Source organism: Phocoena phocoena, chromosome 3 (assembly GCF_963924675.1).
Source record: "Phocoena phocoena chromosome 3, mPhoPho1.1, whole genome shotgun sequence".
Lineage (NCBI taxonomy): Eukaryota > Metazoa > Chordata > Mammalia > Artiodactyla > Phocoenidae > Phocoena > Phocoena phocoena.
Window position 1 is genome coordinate 166,157,775 of NC_089221.1, and position 25,975 is coordinate 166,183,749.

The following is a 25,975-nucleotide window of genomic DNA, read 5'->3' on the forward strand; positions in this document are numbered from 1 at the left end:
GCCGGGGAGGTGCGGGGCCACGTGACCGGTCGGAGCCCCGCCCCTTCGCCGCCGCGTTGCCGCTCGACGCAGGCCCAGCCGGAGAGGGAAGGAGGGACAAAGAGAGATAAGGAGGTGGGCCCTGGTCACGTGACAGGACCGTAGGCGTTACGTGGCGTCGGAACGTTTCCCTCCTCTTTCCACGCCTCTACTTGATCATGTGACAGTGGCAAATTCAGCGTTCTCCTTGGCCACGTGACAAGGACCGTGGCGCCTTCCCGTTGTCGTATTGGTAGGCCTGCATCATGTGACAACATCGCGGCTCTTTTTTTCAATGGCGGTTTTTGAGAGGCCATTACCACGTGAGGCAGGGCGAGCGTCTGAGTCTCTAGGCGTCTGCTAGTTTACGCGCCTGCGCGGACGCCATCTTACGCTCGTTGAAGTACGTTGGCGGAAACGGGAAAGAAGCTTGCGCGTGAGCGTACTCATAGTGGCTTGTTCTCGGTAGAGGAGGTTCGGCCTCCAATCGAGGGATTACCGCGGAACTTCCTCTCCACTGTCCGCATCTCCTGCGAGAGGCCGAGCGGACTCGAGGTGCGTGTGCGAGGAAAGGGCGGGCCGAGCACCTCGTTGCTGCCCCGGGACTGGTGCCAAGCGAGCGCCCCGGGTCTTTGGTGTTAAAACTTTATCCGGTGTAGCGCCCAGCCGGATTGCCGAGCTTCTGAAGGGCAGAACCGAGTTGGTCGGGATCTTCCAGCCGCCCACTCACAGATGGAGAAACTGACGCCCGATCCAGAAAAAAACCCAACTGGAGACTTAACGGTCTTTGGTGGGAGAGCTGGGGCTGCGACAGAGATGCTCGGCCAACCACTTCTCAGGGCTCATAAGTAAAGCTACCGGGGACCGAGCGCCTTTTCTTTACAAGCCTGGTGTCGTTGAACCCTCCCGAGCGCTTCGTGAGATCCCCGATGTACAACCTATGCATAAACTAAACCCCACTCATCTCCAGTGTCAGGATCGAGTTGGCGCTCGACAGGCGTCGTTGTTAGGCGGGTTGTCGTGTGCGAGTCTGTGATTCAGACACTGCCGAGATTTGGAACAAGGAGTAGTTCAAAAGGTTTCCTTCCTAAAGAAGGCGAGAAGTCGTTCCAAACTTACGGCCTAATAACGGATTTTCCTTGCAAAAACGTAGGGATGGTGCAGCTAATTTGTTAAGAATGCAAGATCCAGGGTCGCACTAGGTTTGAGTCTCCCGGTGTGACCAAGAATAGTGCCCCTCCCTGAGCCTCCGTTTTGTTATCTGCAAAATGGTGATGATTTATTTTCTTAAAAGCACCTGGCACAATTCTTTGCGCAGAACAAATGCCCCCAAATGATAGTTGTTACTAACAAGGTAAGGTGTAAAAATGTGATTACAGAATGAGTGCATGCTGTACCTATCACTTTTCATTTTTGTTTACACTTAGATCTTGAACCAATAGTCTATTCATATGATATAAATAAAATGTCAAATGCGCAAAACGATGTGAGAAAACAAAGTCAATTTGTCTCCTCCAGACACCCTCCTTTTTGGCAACCATTGTAAAGTTTTTTGTGTGTATCTCTCCAGAGATGTTTTAGTTCCAGAGATGCTTAATTATGTTTTTATTAGAGTTTCTCGTAAATAATAGACGCTCTGCATCTTGCTTTTTTTTCCCCGACTTGGAGATCTTTCTTTAAATAAAGCTTGAGATTGAAAAAAGTTTTGGTTAAATTAATGGGGCAGTATTCAGACAAAATTAGCTAAAATAAATTTAGATTGTTCAAGGTCACCATGACAATAAAGGTGATAACTTGGCTTTAACACTGAGTTAGAGATCAGCTATTCCTCTGCGTGACACTTGAGGGAAGAGGCTCAGAGGTGGGGCAAGTTGACTAAGCTAATAGCGCTACCAAGTGGCAGAACAAGGAAGGTTTCTAGTTTTCTGATTGGCAAGCCCATAGGACCTTTCTTGGGAGGGACCCAAGGTTGCTTTTTTTTTTTTCTGGCTGCGCCAGGCAGCTTGCAGTATCTTAGTTCCCTGACCAGGGAGCGAAACTGGGCCCACATCAGTGAAAGCGCTGAGTCCTAACCACTGGACTGAGAGGCAATTCCCAAGGTTACATTTCTGAAGAACTGGCTTTTGAGGATCTCATTCCTCTAAGGTAGCCCTTACCAAATTCCTTTGATATGGGCAGATAAGAACATGATTACAGACCAAGGCTCCATGGAGGAGCCCAGGATGGACCTGAAGAGTTTTTGAACCTCAAAGCGTTGCTGGAGTGGCTGGCATGGAGTTAATGCTAAAGAAACAGTTGTGTGGGGCTTCCCTGGTGGCGCAGTGGTTGAGAGTCCGTCTGCCGATGCAGGGGACGCGGGTTTGTGCCCGGTCTGGGAAGATCCCACATGCCACGGAGCGGCTGGTCCCGTGAGCCATGGCCACTGAGCCTGCGCGTCCGGAGCCTGTGCTCCACAACGGGAGAGGCCACAACAGTGAGAGGCCCGCGTACCGCAAAAAAAAAAAGAAACAGTTGTTGTTGTGATTGTTACCTATTGGACTGGTGCCCCATCCAACCAGATTCTTTCAGTGACGTGGTCCATTAAAGTGCAGGTGAGGTGATGAGAAAACCAGAACTCCCTTAAGAGTGTATTCCTGTGGACCCACCTGTACGCCATCCACCAGGAGCTGCTGGGTAAGAGGTTTTCAGCCCGGCCTTCCTTGTCCCTGTTCTCTCCTTGGTCACCATACAAGATGGAGACCCAAGATGTCATCTGCCCTCTCATCCCTACACCTCCACCCTGGCCCAGCCTCCCACCCTTGCCTTTCCATTATTCCATGGTTAGCAACCCCCTGTATGCATAACAATTCTCTTACCTCCTTGCCTTAGCTGACCCCTGCCCACTGTCTTCTGGCTTTACCTTCTCCTGTCTCCATTACACCCACTCCCTCATTAGTTGAAGAGTGAGGTCTGCCCCTCTCCTCTTGCAGTCCCTTGATCTAAACAGATTCTGCCATCCTCTGGGACTTTAGTGTCTTCATGAACATCCTCTCCATTCCTTGCCTTCCTCACCTTAAGAGATTTCTCCTACTTCAGCCCCCCAACCCCAAAGTCCCCTGATCACACCCAAGAACTCCGCTTGAAAGTTTTTTGAACCACACCTGCTGCTTTCCCACCCTCTCAGTAGAGTGAACATAGGTTGACCGCCGTGCTTTGGGGAACCACCCCGCTCCCTTGCTCAATCTGTAGTTCAGTTGTTGGGTCCCCACTGCTGGACTCTGAAACCAGTCCCATGGCCTGGCTACAATGATCGGCTTAGCGGTAACTGACCAAACTCAGGCTAGTCAGAGCCAGTGAGCACCAGCCCTGGGATTTGTGGGTAAAAGAAGCCTTTATTTCTCTGATCTTGAAGCCAAAGTACAAGGTGTGGTTGGGGGACAGGGAGTGTTTGACAGAGAATGAAACTGACCTGGAAGAAAGCTGAGCCAAAAGATGGGGCAAGAAAACGTTACGGTGTTTACTCCAAAAATTAAACATAGAATTAACATGTCATCCAGCAATTCCACTTTTTATCTCTTTTTTTTTTTTTTTTTGGCCGTGCCACAAGGTATGTGAGATCTTAGTTCCCTGACCGGGGATCAAACCTGCACCCCTGGCATTGGAAGCATAGAGTCTTAACCACTGGACTGCCAGGGAAGTCCTGGCAATTCCACTTCTGAGTATATACCCAAAAGAAGTGAAAGCAGGGACTTGACATACTTGGACACCCATGTTTGTAGCAGCATTAATAGCCAAAAGGTAGAAGCAACTCAAATGTCCATGGATGGATGAATGGATGGATAAACAAAATGTGGTCCATCCATACAGTGGAATATTATTCAGCCGTAAAAGGAAAGGAAATTCTGACACATGCTACAACATGGATGAACCTTGAGGACATTTTGTTAAGTGAAATAAACCAGTCACAAAAGGACAAATACTGCATGAGTCTACTCATTTGAGTCCCTAGAGGAGTCAAGTGCATAGACACAGAGAGTAGGATGGCGGGTGCCAGGGCTGGGGGAGGGGGATGGGGAGTTAGTGTTTGATGAGGACAGAGTTTCAGTTTGAGAAGACGAAAAAGTTCTGGAGATGCCTGGTGGTTGCCCAGCAATGTGAACGTGCCTAATGCCACTGAACTGCAGACTTTAAAATGGTTACGGTGGTAAATTTAACGTGTATTTTACGACAGTGTTTTGTTTTTTTGGCTGTGCTGGGTCTTCGTTGCGGCGCGTCGGCTTTCTCTAGTTGCGGCGAGCTGGGGCTACTCTTCATTGCGGTCCGCGGGCTTCTCATTGCGGTGGCTTCTTGTTGCAGAGCACGGGCTCTAGGCGTGCGGGCTCAGTAGTTGTGGCGTACGGGCTTAGTTGCTCCGTGGAGTGTGGGATCTTCCCGGACCGCGGATCGATCCCGTGTCCCCTGCGTTGGCAGGCGGATTCTTAACCGCTGCACCACCAGGGAAGTTCCAACACAGTTCCTCTTCAGTCCCTTGTATCTACTACATGAAGTGCATGGCTGAGCGCACTCAAAATGGCTGTACGTGGGTCACCCACCGCTGTGCCCATATCAGGCCAACCTCACAGATAAGTAATATAATATTTACCCAATCCTAAGTGTAGAGCTTGGTAAATTTTTACATAGCATACATCTGTGTAACTACCACCCCAGTCAAGACAAGGAACATTGTCACCACCCCAGGAAGTTACCTCCTGCCCTTCCCAGCCAATTGCCAGGCCTTTTCTTACATCACCAGGGTGAACATTACCTGTTCTAGAATGTTACAGAATTGGAAGACATCTTTGTGTCTGTCCCTTGCCTGGGCCACTTTTGAGTTTTCTGCCAGCTTGTAACTGGCCTGCACATCTATACCTCCTTTCCAAAAGGGCAGCGGTCCTCTCCCCCTGGCCTGGCCTCATCCTGACTCACATTATATCCATACCTCTCAGAGAGGCAAACTGCAGCAATGAATGCCGGCCACCAGAGCTGGTAACTTACAGACTGTCTCTGGAGGCAGAGGAGCTGGCCTTAGAGGCTTTGCAGCTGGGAGCAGCTGCTGGGACCCAGTGAGAAAACCATCCAATGGGCCTGGCCTCATGGAGCTGACCTAGAAAGGGAGGAAGGCAATAAACAACGAGCGAAGTATGTAAGATGTCCATAGTGGCAAGTGCAGTGGCGAAAATAAAGCTGGGGGGTGCAGGGCCAGGGTGGGTGAGATTTTAAGTCAGATGGTGTGCAGAAAAGCCCTTACAGGGAGCCTAAGGACCTAGGCCAAGCAGATTGCTGGGTAGAGAGTCTTCCAGGCAGAGGGAACAGTCAGTGCAAAGTCCCAGAGGTTGTCTGTGCTTGTGGAAGGAGCAGCGAGGAGGAGGCCCGAGGGGCTGGAACAGGGCCAGTGAGGGAGGAGGGGAAGAAGCACCATGCAGGAAAGGGCAAAGAGGTCCTGTAGGGCCCCCTGGACACACATGGAGACAGTGGCTTTCACTCTGGGTGCCTTGAACTCCATAGGAGGGTTTTGGTTTGGTTTGGTTTGGGTTTTTTTATTGGAGTATAGTTGATTTACAACTGTGTCAGTTTCAGGTGTACAGCAAAGTGAATCACACATATACGTATATCCACTCTTTTTTTTTTTTTTAGATTCTTTTCCCATATAGGCCATTACAGAGTATTGAGTAGAGTTCCCTGTGCTATACAGCAGGTTCTTTTTAGCTACGTAGGAGGGTCTTGAGCAGCAGAGAGATAGGATCCATCCTTCATCTCTCCCTTGCCCATACCCTCAAGTCTCTGCTCCTCTCCATTAGCCGCAACTAAATCTAGCTTTCCACCTGCACCTTGTACCCCGGTGAGTTTGGGGGGAGCAAAGAAACTCCCACAACCCTCGTAACATTCCTTGTTCACGCGGTGCTCTCCCGCACGCAAAGATGATTTCTCACACCTTCATTCTTCTCACAGCTCTGCCATCTCCCCATGCTCTGCTCTCAGCTGATGACCTTCCTGCTTATTTCAAGAGCAAACAGTTGCTCCCATGCATATTCTTCCACCACTAAAGCCATGAGCACTTGTGACCACATCCCTGTCTTCCCCCAGCTCCCTCTCTGGCTCTCCTCAAGTCCACTTTTTCTCCTCCTCTCCCCAGGGCTCAGACTGGCCTCTGTCTAGGGCAGGTAGCCTCAGCCAGCCCTGGGGATGTAAAAGACCATCCAAAACACTGAGCACTCCTGATGGCATGCCTGCAGCCTGAAATTCTCCCCTGTGGTCCAGATCCACCCATGCAACCATCTATGTGACAGCTTCCCTTGGAGGTATTGTGTTCAATGGGTCCAAAATGAACCTACCTCGGACTTCCCTGGCGGTCCGGTGGTTAAGACTCTGTGCTTCCAATGCAGGGGGTGTGGGTTCGATCCCTGGTTGAGGAACCAAGATCTCACATGCTGCGTGGCGCAGCTAAAAAAAAAAAAAACAACCCAACCTACCTACCCAGATCCACTTTATCATTTCTCTGCACCCTTGCCAGGGCTTTGTGTGGTTTTGCACCACTGCCTGTACCTGCAACTCTTCTTCAGAGAACTACCCCTGGGCTCTGGACCACGTTGCCAATGCACCTTTGCTAGCACACTCAGAGAATCAGAAGTGCCTGAGAGCTTACCTTCCCCTGGGGCCACCTCTAATCAATGACTTACCGGTGCAGGCTGTAACTCAACCTCCAGAGCTCCCTGGCAATCAGGCGACATGTGCCCTCTGCAGGACTCTGCCTGGGCTTGCCTCCACTCAGAGCTGTGCTTCTTCCTGCTTCTTTGGCTCTTTTCCTTTTTTAAAAAAATATTTATTTATTTATTTAGCTGTGCCAGGTCTTAGTTGAGGCACGCGGGATATCTGTTGCTGCGTGCCGGATCTTTCAGTTGCGGCATGCAGGCTCTACCTAGTTCCCTAACCAGGGATCGACCCCAGGCCCACTGCATTGGGAGCGCAGAGTCTTAACCACTGGACCACCGGGGAAGTCCCAGCTCCTTTCTTTCACATTCCACGTGTAATCAATCAGGTCAGCTCCTCTTCAGATTATATCCAAAATCTGCACACGTTTTATCACCAAGACACATCAGAGCATGTGCTGGGACTAGAGCAGTAGCCTCCTCTTTGGTCTCCCTGCTTCTACTTTTGCTAACACTGGGCACTTTCCAGATCAGGCACTGTGCTAAACCCTTTACATTCATTCAGCTGTTTCATGCCTCTATACTGAGTGCCTGCTCTGTCCCAGGCACTCTGCCCAGCCCTGGGATAAAGTCTCAATACTAAAGAATAGGCAAGATCTGACATTCTGGTTGGGGAGACTGACAGTTAGCAAGTGAAAATACAAAGAAGTAATTGCAGACTGTGACAAGTGACATGAGGAAAAGAAACGGTGACGTGGTCATCACTAAGAGAGGCCAACTTTTTTTTTTATAATTAATTAATTTTTGGCTGCACTGGTCTTCATTGCTGCATGCAGGCTTTCTCTAGTTGCGGAGAGCAGGGACTACTCTTCGCTGTGGTGCGCAGGCTTCTCGTTGCGGTGGCTTCTCTTGTCGCAGAGCATGGGCTCAAGGCGCACATGTTTCCGTAGTTGTGGCTCGCGGGCTGTAGAGCGCAGGCTCAGTAGGTGTGGCGCAAGGGCTTAGTTGCTCCGCGGCATGTGGGATCCTGCCAGATCAGGGCTCGAACCCGTGCGCCCTGCATTGGCAGGTGGATTCTTAACCTTCTTAACCACTGCACCACCAGGGAAGTCCCAAGGCCACCTTTTTTTTTTTTGCGGCACGCGGGCCTCTCACTGTTGTGGCCTCTCCAGTTGCGGAGCACAGGCTCCGGACACGCAGGCTCAGCGGCCGTGGCTCACGGGCCCAGCCGCTCCACAGCATGTGGTATCTTCCCGGACCAGGGCACGAACCCGTGTCCCCCGCATCGGCAGACGGACTCTCAACCACTGCGCCACCAGGGAAGTCCCAAGGCCAACTTTTGATGAGCAGGGAAGGCTTCCTGGAGGTAAGCGCTGAGCTGAAGGCAGGATGGGGAGCTAGCTGTAGAAAGAGCCAGGTGGAGAGCGTTTCAGGCACAATCCCTGGGGCCAGGGTGTCTGGATGAGTCAGCAAGAGGGTGTTAATGGGGTGGATGGGGCCGGGCCTTGTGGGCTGCCATGAAGACTTTGGCTTTCACTCAGTAAAAGGGAGCAACGGAGGGTTCTTGAGCAGAGGAGGGGTGTGAACTCACTCCGGTGTTAGCAGGCGCCCTTCCGCACCTGTGGGGGAAACAGTGAAGGAGTGGGGACGGATGAGTTGATAACGAAGGCTGGGACCTGGAACTATGGGGAGAAGTGAGCAGGTTTAGGAGCTGTTTTGGAGGCGGGGTTAACAGGAGCTGGGGGGTAAGAAAGGAACAAACCTAAAAGATCGAACAAACAAGGAAACCCAAAGAACATCTGTACAGGATAGCGGGTGAGGGCTTTGGAGACCTGACCTTCTCAGCCCCTTTCCTGCTGGGGTCACCTTCAGACACGTCGCCCAACTCACCTGCCTTAATTAGTGAATGGCGACAGTACATAAGCAGATGAGAAGTACTCCAAAAATGGTAGTTATTTAAGAAAAAATTCCGGAGGCAGGAATGTAGGAGGGAGAAAGACAGTTAACATGGTGGAGCAGTTGGCCCAGAAGTGACAGTAAGCGAGCTGGCACCAAGGGGGCAGTAGCGAGCCTCCAGGTTAGCAGGGTCGGGCAGCTTGGCAGGTCTGAAGCCCTTTAGACGAGACTATGGTGCCCAGGTGCCCGGCCAGGGACAAAGCAGGCCTGGGGGCACATGTCCAGGCTGTGTGATGAGGAGGTAGGCAGGTCACTGCCACCTTCTGCAGTCTGAGGATCAGAGCCTAATAAGGGCTATTTGTTCAGGAGAAACCTGAGCCGGCCGCATGGTGGAATTCAGGCGGAGGCCAGCAGACAGAGGCTTCCTGCCCTCCCTCCTCCTCCCTGGGGAGAGTAGCCCCAGATCAGAGGATCCCAGGGAGGCTGAAGCTGGGGTTCCCCCTACCAGCCTCCCACTCCCCCCACAAACACTCCAGGCTCCGGCTCTGTACAATAGGCACTTTATTAGTGGTTGGAATGCAGTTACAAGTAGGGCTGTACGGACAGAATGGGGGAGGGGGCGGCAGGCACTGGAGACAGAAACCCCAGGCTGGGATTTCTCCAGATCCCGGATTGGGATCCTGGATTGGATTGAGCGGAGCCGGGGCGGGGCGCGGGGGGGCGGGCCTTGGGATATGGCGAAGGGGGAACCAGCACACCCGTTCCCCCGGAGTTCAACAAATTTGGCAAAAGGATCCTCAAGGGGAGGGGACTGGGCCGGGGGAGGGGTCCCCCCATTTGCCCAGGGCATCTGCCCATCTCCCCACTTCCTCTGAAATCATCCCTTGGGTGGATTCAGTTTCTTTTCTCTCTTACAAAGAGAGCTGTGTCAATAACTGGCAGAGAAGGGCGGCGGGGGGCGGCGGGATTCGGCCCAACCTGCCAGCCAGCCGGTTTCCATTAAGCCGCTATTAGCGACCTCCTCCCCCCTGTTCCACACCAGCTTGATCCCAGCCTCCCTCCCCGGACAGCCTGCCTTCTGTGCCAGGAGACACCCCTACCTGGCACACCCCCACCCCAACCCCAACCCTACCGAGGAGGGGACATCGGAAAGCATTCCTCAGTGGCCCCATCTCAGCCGTGATGACAGAAAAAAAGCTAACAGACCCTTTAATGCATGTCCAGGTTAAAAAAATAATAATAAATGCCTGCAGCAGCCGGTAACCAGTTGTTCAGCCCCAGAGAAGGGTCCTGGCATCCTGGCCGGAGGAAACGCAAGTGAAAAGTGGACTTCCTGTGGCCACCGCTGCTGCAGACACAAACGCTGTCCTGTCATAAGAGGGGGACAGGAAGCGGAGGGCAGCCCGCAGAGGGCCCTTGCATGCCAGACACCAAGAAGCCTCGCTGGGCTTCTCATCCGGGCCAGTGGGGGCTGGAGAGACTCATCGCACAGTTTTTTTGGGGGGTGGGGGGCAGCCGTGAAAACGCGGACTGGCCCTCGGCATAGGGAGGAGATCCCACAAATCCTCCAGGTTCCCGGAAACTGGTAACTGGATGATGGGGAGGGGCAGGAAGGGGGCGGCAGTGATAGGACTTCAGGTCAGCCCGATGGGCTGGGGGTTCTGACCCAGCTGCCAAGCACCCATTGTGAGACTTCCGGGGAGGGGTAGGAGGGCGGGGCCTTTAGGACTCCACCGGCTTCTTGTTGGTCTTGTTCAAAAGCTTCTTGAGGGTGAGAGACATGAAGTAAGGCCTCTCAGCGGTGCCATCGTTCCTCTCCAGGTCCTCCACTGCGGAGAGAGAGGCCCCAGAGCAGGTGGCATGAGGGGAGCCCACGGGCAGGGGCCTTAGGGGACAGGGTGGGCGGACAGGGGCCACAGAGAAGCCTCAGAGGGTTAGGAAGCAAGACATGCTGGGACTGGAGGGGGTGGACTGGAGCAGGCTGGGAACTCGACACACACACACACCCACACACCCACACACATGCTCCCCACTCCCAGGCCAGGAAGCCCCGCGTGCACCCCCGATCTACAGGGAGGAAACAAGGAGGCCTGCGTGGCCTCCAAGCCAGCCTCCCTCTCTACTCGACTTCGCCCCGCTTCCCCTCCTCCTCCGCACTCTCCTTCAACAGGATGTCTCTCAGCTCGGGCGACATGAAGTAGGGTCGCTCCTGAGAGCCGTCATTCCTTTCCAGGTCCTCACCTGGGCTCCCCCCAGGAACCAGCAGGGGGGGAATGGGGGTGGTCAGGAAGGGAGGGAAAGAGGGAGGCAGGGAAGAACAGGGAAGCCAGCAGGCATGGAGGAGAGGAAGAGAAAGAGAAAACAAAACAAAAAAACACAGACAGATGGAGAGACCAGAGTTAGTGGCAGCCACCGATCCCACCCGCCCCGCAACAAAGCCGGAAACTCCGAAGCTGAGGGCCCAGGGGCACAGTGTTCTAGTTGCAGCCTGGACCAGGGGACAACAGGATGGAGAAGCTCTGAGCACAGGGGGAAGCTGAGAGAGGGCACGCCAGGGCCCTGCGACGAGGGACAGCCAGGCCCTAGGGGAGGCTGCGGGCACTGGGTTGGCGTGTGTACCCCCATCGGAGGGAGATGTTCTGCCCAGAGGGGAAAAGGGAGTCAGGGCCCAGGAAGGGTGGGGATGAGGGATTACTCACAGAAACAGAGGAATAGTGTGTCCACACACATGCCGTAGACGCTGAAGAAGCCGTGGGCAATCAGGTAGGAGCCGATGATCACCGTCTAGGCAAGGAGAGACAAGCTGTTTCCACCCCAGCTCCTGCTCAGGGCAACCCCCCACTCACCACCACATCCCTCCCCAGCTGGGGTTATGGCATTTCCCTGCTGATAAGCCCCTCCTCTGGACCTCCCCGGTGGTGCAGTGGTTAAGAATCTGCCTGTCGATGCAGCGGACACGGGTTCAATCCCTGGTCCGGGAAGATCCCACATGCCGCGGAGCAACTGAGCCCGCGCACCACAACTACTGAGCCCGCGTGCCACAACTACTGAAGCCTGCGCGCCCTAGAGCCCGTGCTCCGCAACGAGAAGCCACCGCAATGAGAAGCCCGCGCACCACAACAAAGAGTAGCCCCCACTTGCCGCAACTAGAGAAAGCCTGCGCGCAGCAACAAAGACCCAATGCAGCCAAAAAAAAAAAAAAAAAAAAGCCCCTCCTCTTAGGCCTTCCTCTGGCTGCAATTTTATGCATCTTCAGGGCAAGACAGGTTTAATGCTCACAACCCTACTAGACTGTGTCTATCCCGTTTATAACTATATCCCCAGTTGGGACTTCCCTGGTAGTCTAGTGGTTAAGACTCTGCACTTCCACTGCAGGGGATGTGGGTTCGATCCCTGGTCATGGAACTAAGATCCCGCATGCCACGAGATGTGGCCAAAAATATAAATAATTAAAAATTTTTTTGTTAATTTAAAAATAACTATATCCCCAGCAATCTGGAAACTCACGGGGCCTTGGTAGGTACCTGATAAGCATTTATTGACTGAAGTGAGCAGACTTGAGAGAGATTACATAACTTGCCCAGAGTCACTCAGAACTAGCAAATAAAGAACTAAGATAAAAATCGAGGTCACATATATACACTAATGTGTATAAAATAGATAACTAATAAGAACCTGCTGTATAAAAAATAAATAAAATTCAAAAAAAAAAATCGAGGTCACTGGGCTCCAAGGCCTGCACTCAGATACTGTACTGCTCTTAGGGTGATGACCTAATCCCTCCACGGCCCCATCACCTCCCTGCCCTTATCTCCACCTCCTTGCCACCTCCACACCAGCCACACTGATTTGCTCACTGTTCCTGGCATAGTCCTGCCTCAGGGCTTCCGTACGTGTTCCCTCTGCCTGGATGTTGCCTGCATCTTCTTCAGATCTTAGGTGTGACATCACTTCCACGGGGAAGCCCCCTGGACTCCCACACCTGCCCACATCCTCCACCACAAGCTCTAACAATTGGTTCCCTGTAATTCTGCCCTGTGGCACACACAAGTTTGCAAGCATGCATCCAATGCAGATCATCATTGGTTAATGTCGATTTACTCCTAAACTGTAAGGCCTTTTTCTTGGTTGCACGGCATGTGGGATCTTAGTTCCCCAACCAGGGATCGAACCCGTACCCCCTGCAGTGGAAAAGCGGAGTCCTAACTGCTGGACCGCCAAGGAAGTCCCAAACTGTAAAGCCTTTACAGGTCACGCCTGGAACGTGGTCGGTACTTAATGTTTGTGTCCTGAATTAACAACTCCCTACCTCTGAGCCCCATCCACATCTGTCTAGTCAAAGGTAGCTAGGCAAGTCCCAACATCTTCTCCCCAACCCCTGTCTGTCCCCAAAAGTTCATACCAGTATAGGAACCCAGTAATAATTGAGGGGTGGTGCTGTGTCCTGCACGATCCTGATTCGGTGGGTGAAGAAGAAGAAAGCCAGGATCCCTGGAGAGGGGGAGGAAACCGGGATGGTTGAGGGTTCTGGATAAAGGAAATAGCCCCCCTCAAGAAGACCCCAGAGAAGAAGACAGTTATCAGAGAAGACGTGGGGGCCCGACAGCAGCTCACAAGCGGCCCCCAACAGGCTCCCGCAGCTGGACAGCACTCACCGACACTACCCACGATCAGAAGTTTGCCCAACAGTAAGAGGAAGTCGGTAACTTTGTCCAGGACAGCCACCCTGCCGGGGACAGTAGGAAACAGGCGTGAGTGCTGGCTCAGGGCCTGGGGGAGGAGGGAGGTGGCCAGAGGACAGTGTTTTCCCAGACCTGATGATGTTTCTCATGAGGAGGAAGAAGGCGTTTCTGGCTGAGGTGCAGAAGTTGGTGCCATAGATGGCAATCTGAAGGGAGGTGGGAGGGACGGATCAGGCCCAGTGGGTGGGGAGTGAGGGCTCCTCCACCCAGCAGGAGCTGGTGGGTTAGTGCCTGGTCCCAGGCTTACTCACCATGATGTAGGCATTCCTGTTGAGGAATCTGATGAATTTCTCCAGGCACCAGAAGCAGCATTTGAGACAGGTCATGAGGAACTTTGCAAACTTGTTCTCCGCAGCTGGTAGATGAGGGAGAGATGCAGAGGTGGGTGAGAGGAGACCCCACTCGGCCTGGCAGGAGCCCCCTATCTCCTTGTTACACACACTTGCCATAGTCCAGGACCCTTAGAGCCCACCTTCTCAAAGAGGTGGGGAGAGGAGACTTGATCCAGGACCTCAGGCCCAGCCTCCAAGACAAGAAGCAGTGACAACCCACACTGCTATCCTGGCCCCGCCTCCAGGGCAGAAGCCAATCCTTGATGCCTCCTTGGCTCCACCCCAAAGTACAACCAATCCCAGCCGAACCCTCTCGTCAGGAACCAGTGGTGGCCCAGTCTTCTTGTTCCCACCCCCTCAGCAGTAAGAACACCCAGTGGGCTCTTTCAGCCACCCCTCCATCACAGGAACCAATCACTCAAGACCGTCAGCCCCACCCTTTCCCCACCATAGGCAGAAACCAATCTTTGTCCTACCACCTTAGCCCCACCCCCCCCACAAGAACCAATCCCAAGCTGCCCCTCAGCCCCCCCCCCCAACCTCGGGAGTTACTGCCAACCATCTGTGGGCCATACCTTTCAGGCGCTGATCCAAGTACTCGAGTATCACTCGGATGATCTGCACGATGGCCAGAATGAGGGAGCCGAAGGCCAGAGAGCCTGTGTGATACCTTTGGGCCGAGGGAGTGGTCAGTGGTCCAGCCAGGCCTCTTCCACTCCAACTCACCCCTACCCCCAGCCCACCTTGGGCCCCACCTGAGCGCCCGGCCGAAGGCAGAGAAGAGTGGGAAGGCAGGCAGGTCATCCGGCTTGTTCAGGGCCCAGTAGTAGGAGGCGAAGGCGCCAGCTAGCGTGACCTGGCCCAGCGCCAGCACGAAGTTGGCCAGCCAGAAGAACATGAAAGCATTGAAGATCTGCAGGCCCAGCAGGGCCCGGTGGTAAGTCGACTCACCACCGTAGAAGGCGAACTGGCAGTGGGCTCCAGGGCACAGGCGGGATTCATTGGAGGAGGGGAAGGTCTGTGGGAGGGACGCAGAGCCTGGTCACATCATAGGGGCTAGGGGTTCAGAGTGGGCTCTGGGCATCAGGTCAGACCTGTCAGGTAGACCACGAGATGGGACAGGAGTCATGGGGAACAGAGTTAAGTCAAGGAATTGGGGGGTTAGGATAGGGGCTCTCAAAAGGCCTTCTAGAAACAAGATTAGGGATCACCATCCCATTGGGTGTCAGAGAGGCGGGATAAGCTATCTTGGGGATCAATGGAGTGGCCATGTGGACAGATCACAAGTGGCAGAGATCAGTATGAGGACCATGGAAGGCAGGTTAGGGGCTTGTGAAAGGCAAGACGGGGCTCTAAAGGAAGAACTGACCACCACTGGGTTAAGAGAGGGGTGTCGGGGCAGGAAATGAAGTCAAGGGGTGGGGGAAAGTGGGTAGATCAGCACTTGGTGGGGGGGAGTAGGTGCCAGGCTGGATCTCTTCCTCTCCCTGCCACCCACATCTGGCACAGGACATACGGCAGGTACCAAATGTTTGCTGAATGGTCCCCAAGTGGAGATGAGAGGCCTTCAGATCAACTGTGGGCTGCTAGGGAAAGAGCCACCCCGCCACTTCCGGACACCCACCTCAGGGTTGCAGGTTTTCCCAGCAACTGAGCAAGCAGTGTCATTGAAGATCTTATAGACAGCTTCGTTGGAAGTGGACAGAAAGCTAGAGGCTCATTAAGGAACCCAACGTCTGGGATTAGGGACCACAGGGGCATGTGGAAAAGAATCCATTCCCACACCAGGTTCAGGCTTTGCCCCCAAGATGTAGGTCACCTCCAGGCAAGTGTGGCACTTAGCCCCCAGCCCCGGGGTCGGAGATCGGGGTCTGACGGTGGATACATAGCGGTGCTAGCCCAGTAGGCGATGCAAAGGCACAGCAGGAAGAAGGTGACCAGTGGGTACAGCAAGGAGCACATCACGTATCCCACAGCCCTGGGAGGAGTAGAAACACAGACATCAAGGCCCGAGCAGGCCTGGGACCACCCCAGCCTGACCCCCTGGCACCCCGGCACCCACCTGCTGGCTTCTTTAATGAGTGCAATGGCGATGAGAATTCTCTTCCGTAGAAAGATGAGCAGTAAGATGATGATAACCTCGAGGACGCTCAGAATGATCACTGCGCGGGGGGGGGGGGGGGGGGGGGCAGAGAGTGATCAACCTGCCTGGGCTCCCCACTCCCACCCAGGCCTCACTGAATGGGGAGCTGGGACTCACTGAAGGCCATCCAGGTCTGCCGCAAGTGCAGGTACACGCGGAGGTCCGTCTGGAAGCCAAGGTCCACCAGGGAGATGTCAGAGCCGGCCTCGCCACGCAGTCGAGCGTACTCCATGTAGCAATGAAATATTCCTGCATGGGGAACCACCGTGCTACGACTGACCTCAGCCCTCCGACGGCTCCCGCAACATTACAAAGCGTGTACAACCACACCCATGTAACAGAAACAAAAACCAAGGCTGAGAGGGGCTGCCACGGCTTGCTGCTGCCTCAGGGCCTTTCCCTGCTGTTCCTGCTGCCTGGTTCAGTCTCTCCCCAACTGGATCCTCACATCCTCTAGTCCCTGCTCAAATGTCACCTTCTCATGAGACCTTCTGGGATCTCTTCCCCCATTTAGAATCATACCCTCTTACATTCCAATTTCTTATCCCCCTTCACAGCTTTGACATCCCAGAGGTTTTCTGGTTTGTTTCTTGCCCGTCTTGCCCATACCCTCTGGAATATAAGCTCCACCAAAAGTAAGGATTTGTCCTGTTTTATTCACCGCTGTAAGCCCAGGACCTAGAAGACTGCCCAGAACATAGCAGCCACTCAGTACATGATGGATGAATGAATGAGTGAATAGAAGTCAAGATGCTGTGTGGCCTGAGGCTTTCCTGACCCCTCTGCCATCCTGGAACAACGATTCATGGGTGGGGAGGGAGGACACGGGTGCTAACGTCCAGTGGGGTAGCATTAGGGATTTTCACCATTCCCCTTAGCTCTGGTAGAAGAAAGTTATAAAGTACAGATAAAGTACAAAAAGCTAGTCACCAAAACGGCCAGCACCCAGCTAGAAACGACTATTAACGAACATTTTGGGAATTCCCTGGCAGTCCACTGGTTAGGACTCCACACTTCCGCTGCAGGAGGCATGGGTTCAATCCCTGGTCGGGGAACTAAGATCCCACGTGCTGCGCGGCATGGCAAAAAAAAAAAAAAAAAAAAAATGTTTTTTTTCCTAAATGAATATTTTAACATCTGTGTCTCCAGTGTAGGTTGCACATCCAGCCTCTTTCCTCTTGGAAAGTTTAAATGAATAAACAGAACGTGAAGCATTGGCTTCTGAGCACTGCCTCTGAGTTCCACAGGCCTCAGGCCCTCCCGCATCTCATCCGCAGACTGTCTTCTTCTCATTAAGTCTCCTAACTAGTAAATACTAATTATCCCCAATTTATAGAGAAGGAAATTGAGGCATGGGGAGGTAGAGTCACTTGCCCAAGGTCACAGAGCAAGGAATTGGCAGAGCCAGCATTTGAACCCTGGGCTTTCTGGTGCCAGAGGATGTGGCCCTAGCCACTGTGCAAAACGGTATCCTTTAGAATGCATTTGCTGTCGATGAAATACAGATCCAGTCCTGCTTGGGAAGATTATGATGTAATGGTTGTTTCCAAGTACCTGCTCTCATAAACAATGTTGAGATGAATATCTTCACAAATATTCCAAATAAAAGATGGAGGATGTCGGATGGCTCAGGAGAAGTTTTGTTTTGTTTTTTTTCCGGCTGTGCCACACGGCTTGGAGGATCTTAGTTCTCCAACCAGGGATCAAACCCAGACCCCATCAGTGGAAGCGCCAAGTCCTAACCACTGGACCGCCAGGGACAGAAGATCCTTGATAGGCCGATGACAGCTCAAAGGGCATAGGCATTTTGCCGACTGTGGGGAGGGGAGGACACAGGGAGGGAGAGACATACCGTAGCCTAGGACCAAAATCACCATGACAATCATCACCCAGACCATAATGCCAGCCAAGAAGCGGAGCAGGACGATGAACAGGAGGCTCAATACCATGGCGATGACCAGGCCGCTGGGGGATAAAATGGGTGCGTGAGCGGACCCCACCCGCTCACCAGTCTCAGACAGGGCAGCCCAATGAGGGCTACCTTCCCTCTCAACTTACATGATAATCCAGTACCAGGAGACTGTATAATCTTCGAATATCCGCATGGCCAGCTGCCGGGCCTCCAGGACTCCATTGGCCTTCCTGGGGGAAGGCAGACAAGGCTTTAGGTCGGACCCCGCTCCCTGATTGGGCCAGCCCCAGGGGATACCCTGTCCCACCCAGGAAAATGTGATGTCAGCATGGTGGGTCACAGTCCTCACTTGGCGCCTTCCACCAGCTCTGTGATGTTTTTCCGAAAGCCATGCCCATCCTCATAGGTTGTCTCGTTGCCCACCATGAGGACCCCCTTGTGGCTGTGGATGTCTGGGAAGCACCGCTGGGCCACTGCACAGAGCAGGGGATAGGACCAGTCAGGCTGAGGCCCTGAAACCTCCCCATGCCCCTCCCAAGCTCATGGGACCCCAGACTCACGGGGTTTGCTGGGGGTGAGGACGGCGGGGCAGTCGCCATCTCGGAGGACCTCAGCCACACCCTACCAAGAGACAGGGAGGGGGTCAATCCTGCGGGCCAGCACTCTCGACCTGCCACTGCCTGGGCAGTTACCTGCTTACCTTGTTGTTCTGGAAGCCAGGCACACAGAACTGCTTGTAGTACTCAAAGTCCTGGGATCTGTGAGCGTTCAGGTAGGTGAGGTAACGGTCAGGACATTTCTCCACGCAGATCTTGGGGGGGCAGGAGGCAGGGTTTGAGTGGGGTCTGGACAGACACCTGATCGCCTCTCAAGACAGAGGTCCCACCCCCTTCCCCCTATTCACCAGGGAGAGAGAAAGGGCTGGGAGAGAAGCTGCCGCTACAGAGGGAAAAAGGACCTGATGGTGGAAGTGGGGGAAAGGAAAGAGGTGGGGAGGGGACAAGTTACCTGGGGGGTGGGACACTGGAATTCCAGCAGGACCAGGGGGCTGGCACAGTTCACAATGTTGAAATAAAACAGGAAGGGTTTGTTCCTGGGGTTGGGGAAGGGAGATGGAAACTGTCAAGACTTCTCAATCAGCCTATATAGACTATCTTAACGAAAACAACAACAGCAATAACCACAGCAGCAGCAACTCCATGCCAGGTGCTCTTCTAAGCACTGGACATGTGCTGGCTCATCTAACCGTCACAACAGCCCCATGAGAGTGGGACTGTCATGATCCCCATTTCAGAGATAAGGAAAATGAGACCCAGAGAGGTTGAGACACTTGCCGTAGGTCACACAGCCAGGGAATGGCACAGCTTGGATTGAACTTGCTCTTTTACCTCACCTATTCATCACCTGCGGACATCAGATCTGGGACTGTCTCCTTTCTGTCTCTCCCCTAAAATGTGGGCCACCAGAGGACAAGACTTTGAATGTCTCATTTAGTGCTGTGTCCCCAAGGCCTAGAACAGAGGCTGGGGATGGCGGGAGTTTTATAAATACTTGTTGACTGGACTAGTGGATGGATGGAGGCGAGGAAAGCCTAGAACCTTCTCCCCAGTGCTCATGAAGCTCTCCCGCACACTCCTCCCCAGACCCAGCAGGCCCCAAGGAGCCAGACTCACTCATTTTTCGTGCCCTTCTGCCCGCAGAACTCGCCTCGGCTATCAGTGGGGTAGATCACTTTTCGAGGGTCCCCGTGAGTCCAAGCTGTGGAGGGATCCAGAGATGCCGAGGGGCTGCCACTCCGTAGCACCAGCCCCACTTCTGCCCCAGAGGCGGTGGCTTGCCCTTCCACCCTGGAACCCCAATCCCATCCCCTCCTTTGCTCACCTATGATGCCTACAGCCACATAGCCCACAATGGCCAGGAGGAGGAACACACAGCAAATGACATCTGTGCAGCCTCTGGGGAGCAAGAGACCGTATGAGGGTGGGAGTACTGGTGCCCTGGATATCATGGACCCATCCTGCCTTGTACACATATATAGGTATGTGTTATTTGGACACACGTTCCTGAGCGGTACCAATGCTGTGCCAAAGGGCACGTGCATTTTAAATATTAATACCTTTCATTGCAGCACTATTTACAAAAGCCAAGATACGGAAGCAACCTAAGTGCCATCCATAGATCAATGAGTAAAGATGGGGTGTGTATGCATACAATAGAATATTACTCAGCCCCCCATAAAGGATGAAATCTTGCCATTTGCGGCAGCAGGGAATAGATCTGGAGGATATTCTGCTACGTGAAATAAGTCAGACAGAGAAACAAATAATGTATGCTTTCACTTATATGTGGAATCTAAAAAAATGAAACGAACCAACAAACAGAAACAGACTCATAGATGCAGAGAACAAACTGGCAGTTGTCAGACTAGAGGTGGGTGGGGGATGGACGAAACAGGTAGAGGGGATTAAGAGGTACAAACTTCCAACTACAAAATAAATAAGTCATAGGGATGTAATATACACATAGGGGATACAGTCAGTAATACTGTAACAACTTTGGGGGCTTCCCTCGTGGTGCAGTGGATAAGACTCCATGCTCCCAATACAGGGGCCCCGGGTTCGATCCCTGGTCAGGAAACTAGATCTCACATGCATGCCACAACTAAGAGTTTGCATGCCACAACTAAGGAACCCTGGAGCCACAACTAAGGAGCCCACATGCTGCAACTAAGGAGCCGACGAGCTGCAACTAAGGAGCCCACCTGCCATAACTAAGACCTAGCACAACCAAATAAATAAATAAATATTTTTTTAAAATATATTGTAACAACTTTGTATGGTGATGGGTGGTAACTGGTCTGATTGCAGTGATCATTTCATGATGTATAAAAATATCAAATTACTATGTTGCACACCTGAAACTAATATAACATTGTATATTAATTATAACTCAATAAAAAAACTAAAAAATAAATTTTAATACCTCATGCTACACTGTCCTCAAAGCAGGTTGCAGCAGTGTTCAGCTCTCTTTTGATTAAGTGCCCATTTCCCTACATCCTTACCAGCATAGCATATTAATGTTTTTTTTTCATATTAATGTTTTTAAAAAGTGAAGCTATTTTGTGGTGATCAGTTTGTAATGTATAGAAATACTGAATCACTATGCTGTGCACCAGGAACTAACATAGTGATGTAGGTCAATTATACTTCAAAAACTAACTGGGAAGAGATATGGGAATATATGTATAACTGATTCACTTTGTTATAAAGCAGAAACTAACACACCATTGTAAAGCAATTATACTCCAATAAAGATGTAAAAAAAAAAAAAATAACTAACTCATAGAAAAAGATATCAGATTTGTGGCTACCAGAGGTGGCAGTTGGGGAGTGGAAGGGGGCATTGGATGAAGGTATTCAAAAGGTACAAACTTCCAATTATAAGGTAAATAAGTGATGTAATGTACACACGGTAAATATAATGTTGTATGATATATGTGAAAGTTGTTGAGAGGAAATTTTAAGAGTTCTCATCACAAGGAAAAGTTATTTTTTTCTTCTTCTTTTCTTTCATATCTATATGAGATCATGAATGTTCACTAAACTTTTTGTGGTAATCATTTCATGATATATGTAAATCAAATCATTAGGCTGGGGCTTCCCTGGTGGCACAGTGGTTGAGAATCTGCCTGCCAATGCAGGGACACAGGTTCAAGCCCTGGTCTGGGAAGATCCCACATGCTGCTGAGCAAGTAAGCCCATGCGCCACGACTACTGAGCCTGTGCTCTAGAGCCCGCGAGCCACAACTACTGAGCCCACATGCCACAACTACTGAAGCCTGTGCGCCTAGAGCCCGTGCTCCACAAGAGAAGCCCTCGCAATGAGAAGCCCGCGTGCCACAACGAAGAGTAGCCCCCACTCCGCAACCAAGAGTAGCCCCCGCTCAAGGGAACTAGAGAAAGTCCGCGCACAGCAACACAGACCCAACGCAGCCAAAAATTTTTAAAAACTTTTTTAAATTAAAAAATCATTATGCCGTACACCTTAAACTTATTCAGTACTGTATATCAATTATATCTCAATAAAACTGGAAGAAAAAACGAAAACAAAAACCCATAAGTTTCACCAACCATGTTAGCACTTACTAAAAAGAAAAAAATTAAACTATTATCATAAGATTAAATATGAACATGATAAAATTTAAACCACACAGGAATGTACATAACCAAGAACTGTCTCCCACATAACCCTCCTCTCCAGGAGTAACCTGTGTTAATGATTTCTAGTGAGCTCTTTATTCACTGGTACAAATGTTTTCCAAAAAAACTTTTTTTGGTTAACTCAAGTATGATTATGATACACCCACTATTTGTGTCTTGTTTTTTTCACTAATATATTGAGAGGGATCCAAGTGACTATTTATAAAGGCTCTTGTACATTTTAACAGCTGTGTAATAAAATAACCTAAGGATGCATTGTAATGTATCTAACTAGTTCCAAGAGATGCAACTCAGATTGTTGGTTTTTGCCATTTTCAAAAAGGCAGGATTATCATACGATTTTGCCCATCTATGCACGGTCTACTGGGAGAATTTTTTTCATAGAATTTTAATCTCTGGAACAAACAACTGTACATCAAAAAAAAAGAAAAAGTCATATTTCCAAATTCCCTTCAAAAAAGACTGTATCAATTAGTTTCAGAGCAGAATATGTGTCAATCTTTTTTTTAAAAATTGAGGTAACATTGATTTATAACATTATGTAAGTTTCATGTGTACAACATTATATTTCTACTTCTGTATACCCTAGTGTGTCAATCTTTTTAGCCTCTGCCAACCTGTGATGGGGAAATTCTGTTTGGTTACTGTTTTAAATTACATTTCTTTACTTTCCTGTGAGTTTGAGCATTTCTCCATAACTCCACTGTTTACAGTATTTCTTGTTCTATAAATGATCTGTTCCAGTCTTTTGCCTGAATTTTAAAAATTCATTTGTAAAGACTTTGTATATTAAGGAAATTCCTTTATCGTTCTTTTATCATTCTTTTAAGTTCTTTTATCGTTAAGTTGCAAATATTTATCACCAGGTTGTTGGAGTACAAATGTGGAGGTGTGTAAAGAAACAGGGGTGGAGGCAGTGTTAGTAGAGACCCCTCCCCTCTCAGGAACCCAGACGGCTTAGGCTTACCTGTTGTAAATGGGTCCTTTGAAGGTGGGGTCATACTTCTGTGGTGTTCCTGAAATTCAGCAAGATTGAGCTGAGTGATCCAAGATGAGGGTGGCAGACCACCCTTCCCCAGATGTTCCTAGGGGTGTCTTGGCCACGGAGAATTAAGATTCAGAGATCCTGAGGATTTTCTGTGAACAGCCCGATTTATCACCTGACGACCACTCACTGGGAGGGGGCTGGAAAAAAGGCTACCAGCGAGCCCGGTGGAGAGGGGAGAGTCCAAGGTGGGATCTGGAGATGGTTCTCACAGGAGTCCTGGGGAGGCTGCGAGGACAGACCCTTCGGATGAGGGAGTTTGGAGGGACCTCTGGGCGGGCGTTGGGGTGAAGGGTGCTGCCAGATGACGATGGGGGGTTGGGGGGGGGGGACAGGCAGAGATCTGCAATTCCGCTCCCCCCTCGTCCCCCCATCCCGGGTCCTCCCGCTGCCCCCTCCCCCTCCAAGTTGCCAGGCCCGGGAGCGGGAGCGGGGCACTGCCTACCGTGCTTCCCGTAGTAATGCTGCCGCTCGCCCCCCATCCCTGCGGGCGCCCTGCCCCGACGACCCACTGACGGCTCGCGCTCCCTCTCTGCCCTCGGGTCCAGACGCGCAGGAGTCCCGAGCGAGGGACCGAGGGACTGACGGACGGCGGCCCCTCCCAGCAGAGCCAGGCGGGGCGGCCCAAACCGGTCAGACCGGCCCTAGCAGAGCTGCTGCCTCGGACGGACTGGACCACGGAACAGAGGGAGGGAGAGAGGGAGGGAGGAGAGAGGGAGGGAGGAGAGGACCCGGCGGGGCGGCAGCTGCTCCAGTCACTCACCCGCAGCCCGATTTAGCTCTCTCCGCACGCCCCCCCCCCCCGCCGCCCAGCCCCCACCCGGGGAACTCTGTGGCTTCACTCTGTGGCTTCACCCTGCGGCCTGGGCTAGCCCCCTGCCCCCAACCAGGCGACACCGCCCTAGAACATCTCTCAACCCTGGAAAGCGCCTAATTACTGTCCCATTCTCCAGATATGGAAACTGAGGCACAGGGAGGTCAGTGTCTAGCCAGGCACAGCAAAACGGGCAGCTGGCTTAACCCGAACAACCAATGACAGAGTATTTGGGCTGAAAACTCTCCAACCTGTGGATGCATTTTTTTAAAAAAGTAAATGCCAACAGTTAAATATTGGGACAGTCCATATAAAAATCCACGTCCCTGTCTCTGGAAAACTGCCAAATTAGGACTGACAGCCCCCAGCGCCACATCCCTTTCTGGCATTGCCCCCAGCTGGTCCCTTTGTGGCCCCCAAGGCTACACACCTCAGCTCTCCACCCTTGCACACTTTCACTGTCGATAACCCTGAAGCCACTGCTTTGAAGAACACGTATTTACTGAGCGCCTGTTGGGTACAGCGGCATGTGAGAGACCCAGTCTTGTGGGTCTGCTCTTGTGGAGCTGATACCCTACCAGGTGGCCCTGGATTTGAATGTTCCGGCCCCATCTGAGCCCGAGGATACTCAGGCCAGGGCCTTACCTTCTCTGAGCCTCAGCTTCCTCAACTGTGAAATGGGTCTAAAGCATAAAACCAAAACCAGCCAAAGACAAGGCATGGGATACCAAGAAGTATACAGTTGGCATGGATGCAGTATATTGTCAGTGTAGGAATACTCAGCTGATATGGATGTATACAGTAGGTATGGGGGTACTGCCAGCATGGGGTATATGGCCCACATGGAGGTATACAATTCGGGGTGTTTAATCAGTGTGGGGTGTACAGTAGGGGTGGCGGTATGCAGCTGGTGTGAGGGTACACAGCACAGCATTCCCAGTCAGCTAGCTACACCCCCTACACCAACCATCCACCCCTGCGCCAGCTGTATACTCTCTTGATCATGTGCCTGTTCAAACTGCATCTCCCAACAGCCCTTGGGGCCAGTTGTACACTTCATAGTACAACCAGCTCTACAGGTGACATGGCATGTTACAGTCGGCGTCAGGGTGTAGTCAGCAGGAAGAGATATCCAGTGTGAAGCATACAGCCAGCATGGGGTTATAAGAGAACAGTTGGTGCTCAATAACCGTACCTGCTGCCTCAGAGTCAGGCACCCCCTGATGGGACTCTGGTCACCGACTCAGCTTGTGCCTAGAGAAATGTCACACCACCCCCGCAGTGGCTTCTAGCTGTGGAGGCCCCACCTACCCCCTGGCCCACAGGCTTCAGCAAACAGGCGAGGCCCAAGGCTCCAAGCCATGCCCTTGGGTGACCAGGCCTCCCAAAGTAGCCCTGTAGTTGTCACAGTCCCTGCCAGCCCAAAGGCTGGTTGGTCCCACCCCGCCCAGTGCAAGCAGTGCCCAGGCCACAGCCTCTCTCTTCCCAGATACGCTAGGTCCCCTGGGGACACTCTTGCAAACTCCGGCCTTCAGCCACCAGCTCCGCCCTGATGATGCTCAAATATGGGTCCCTGGGGAGGGTCTCACTCCTGAGCAGCACGACCCTGTGACACCTGCCCCCCAGCACCCTACACGGGGGTCTCATGGGCACCTCCCACTCAGCATGACCACATCGAGCCCCCATTGTCCCCCAAGCTGCTCTGTCCTCCTGAGTGCTCAGGCTGGAAACCTGGGACACGTCTCTCTTTGCTTCACATCAGCTTTGCCTTCAGAATCTATTCAGGATCCAACCACTCTCACCCCATTTGGCTCCCACCCTTGTCACACGGCTGTCGTCTCCTGCCTGGACAGCGCAGGTGCCTCCACCCTGGTGTCTCAGCTCCCACACTTGTCCCCCACTGTCCACTCCCCCACAGGGGCCAGAGGAGCCTGTGGACACCTGAATCAGGGCACTCCCTCCTCTGCCCCGAACCCTCTATGGCTCCCATAAGCCCAAATCCTCACCATTCCCACAAGGCCCTGCCTGCTCTACCCTGTCCCCTCCTCCCTGCCTTCACGCCTCCCACTCTCCCCTTTCCTTGCTCTGTTCCAGCCTCACTGGCACCCTGGTTATACTGTAGGTTATACTGTTTACACTGTATACTGTTTTTTAAACTTTTTCACATTTATTAAAGGTTTTGACC

General features: G+C 52.1%; 1 protein-coding gene across 1 annotated transcript; it reads right to left on the reverse strand.

Moving 5' to 3' along the window:
• Positions 1 to 9,770: 9,770 nt before the first annotated feature.
• SLC44A2 (solute carrier family 44 member 2 (CTL2 blood group)) lies at positions 9,771 to 23,458 on the reverse strand. The gene is made up of 22 exons (XM_065874784.1): positions 23,422 to 23,458; positions 22,899 to 22,947; positions 19,590 to 19,663; positions 19,382 to 19,466; positions 18,717 to 18,801; positions 18,409 to 18,519; positions 18,269 to 18,329; positions 18,058 to 18,181; positions 17,855 to 17,938; positions 17,649 to 17,761; positions 15,914 to 16,045; positions 15,716 to 15,815; positions 15,539 to 15,631; positions 15,278 to 15,362; positions 14,409 to 14,671; positions 14,229 to 14,323; positions 13,573 to 13,676; positions 13,394 to 13,467; positions 13,235 to 13,305; positions 12,982 to 13,070; positions 11,279 to 11,363; positions 9,771 to 10,408 (listed from the first exon to the last, which is right to left on the reverse strand). The coding sequence occupies exons 1-22, from the start codon at positions 23,456 to 23,458 to the stop codon at positions 10,302 to 10,304; spliced, it is 2,121 nt and encodes a 706-aa protein (XP_065730856.1). The 3' UTR covers positions 9,771 to 10,301.
• Positions 23,459 to 25,975: the final 2,517 nt, after the last annotated feature.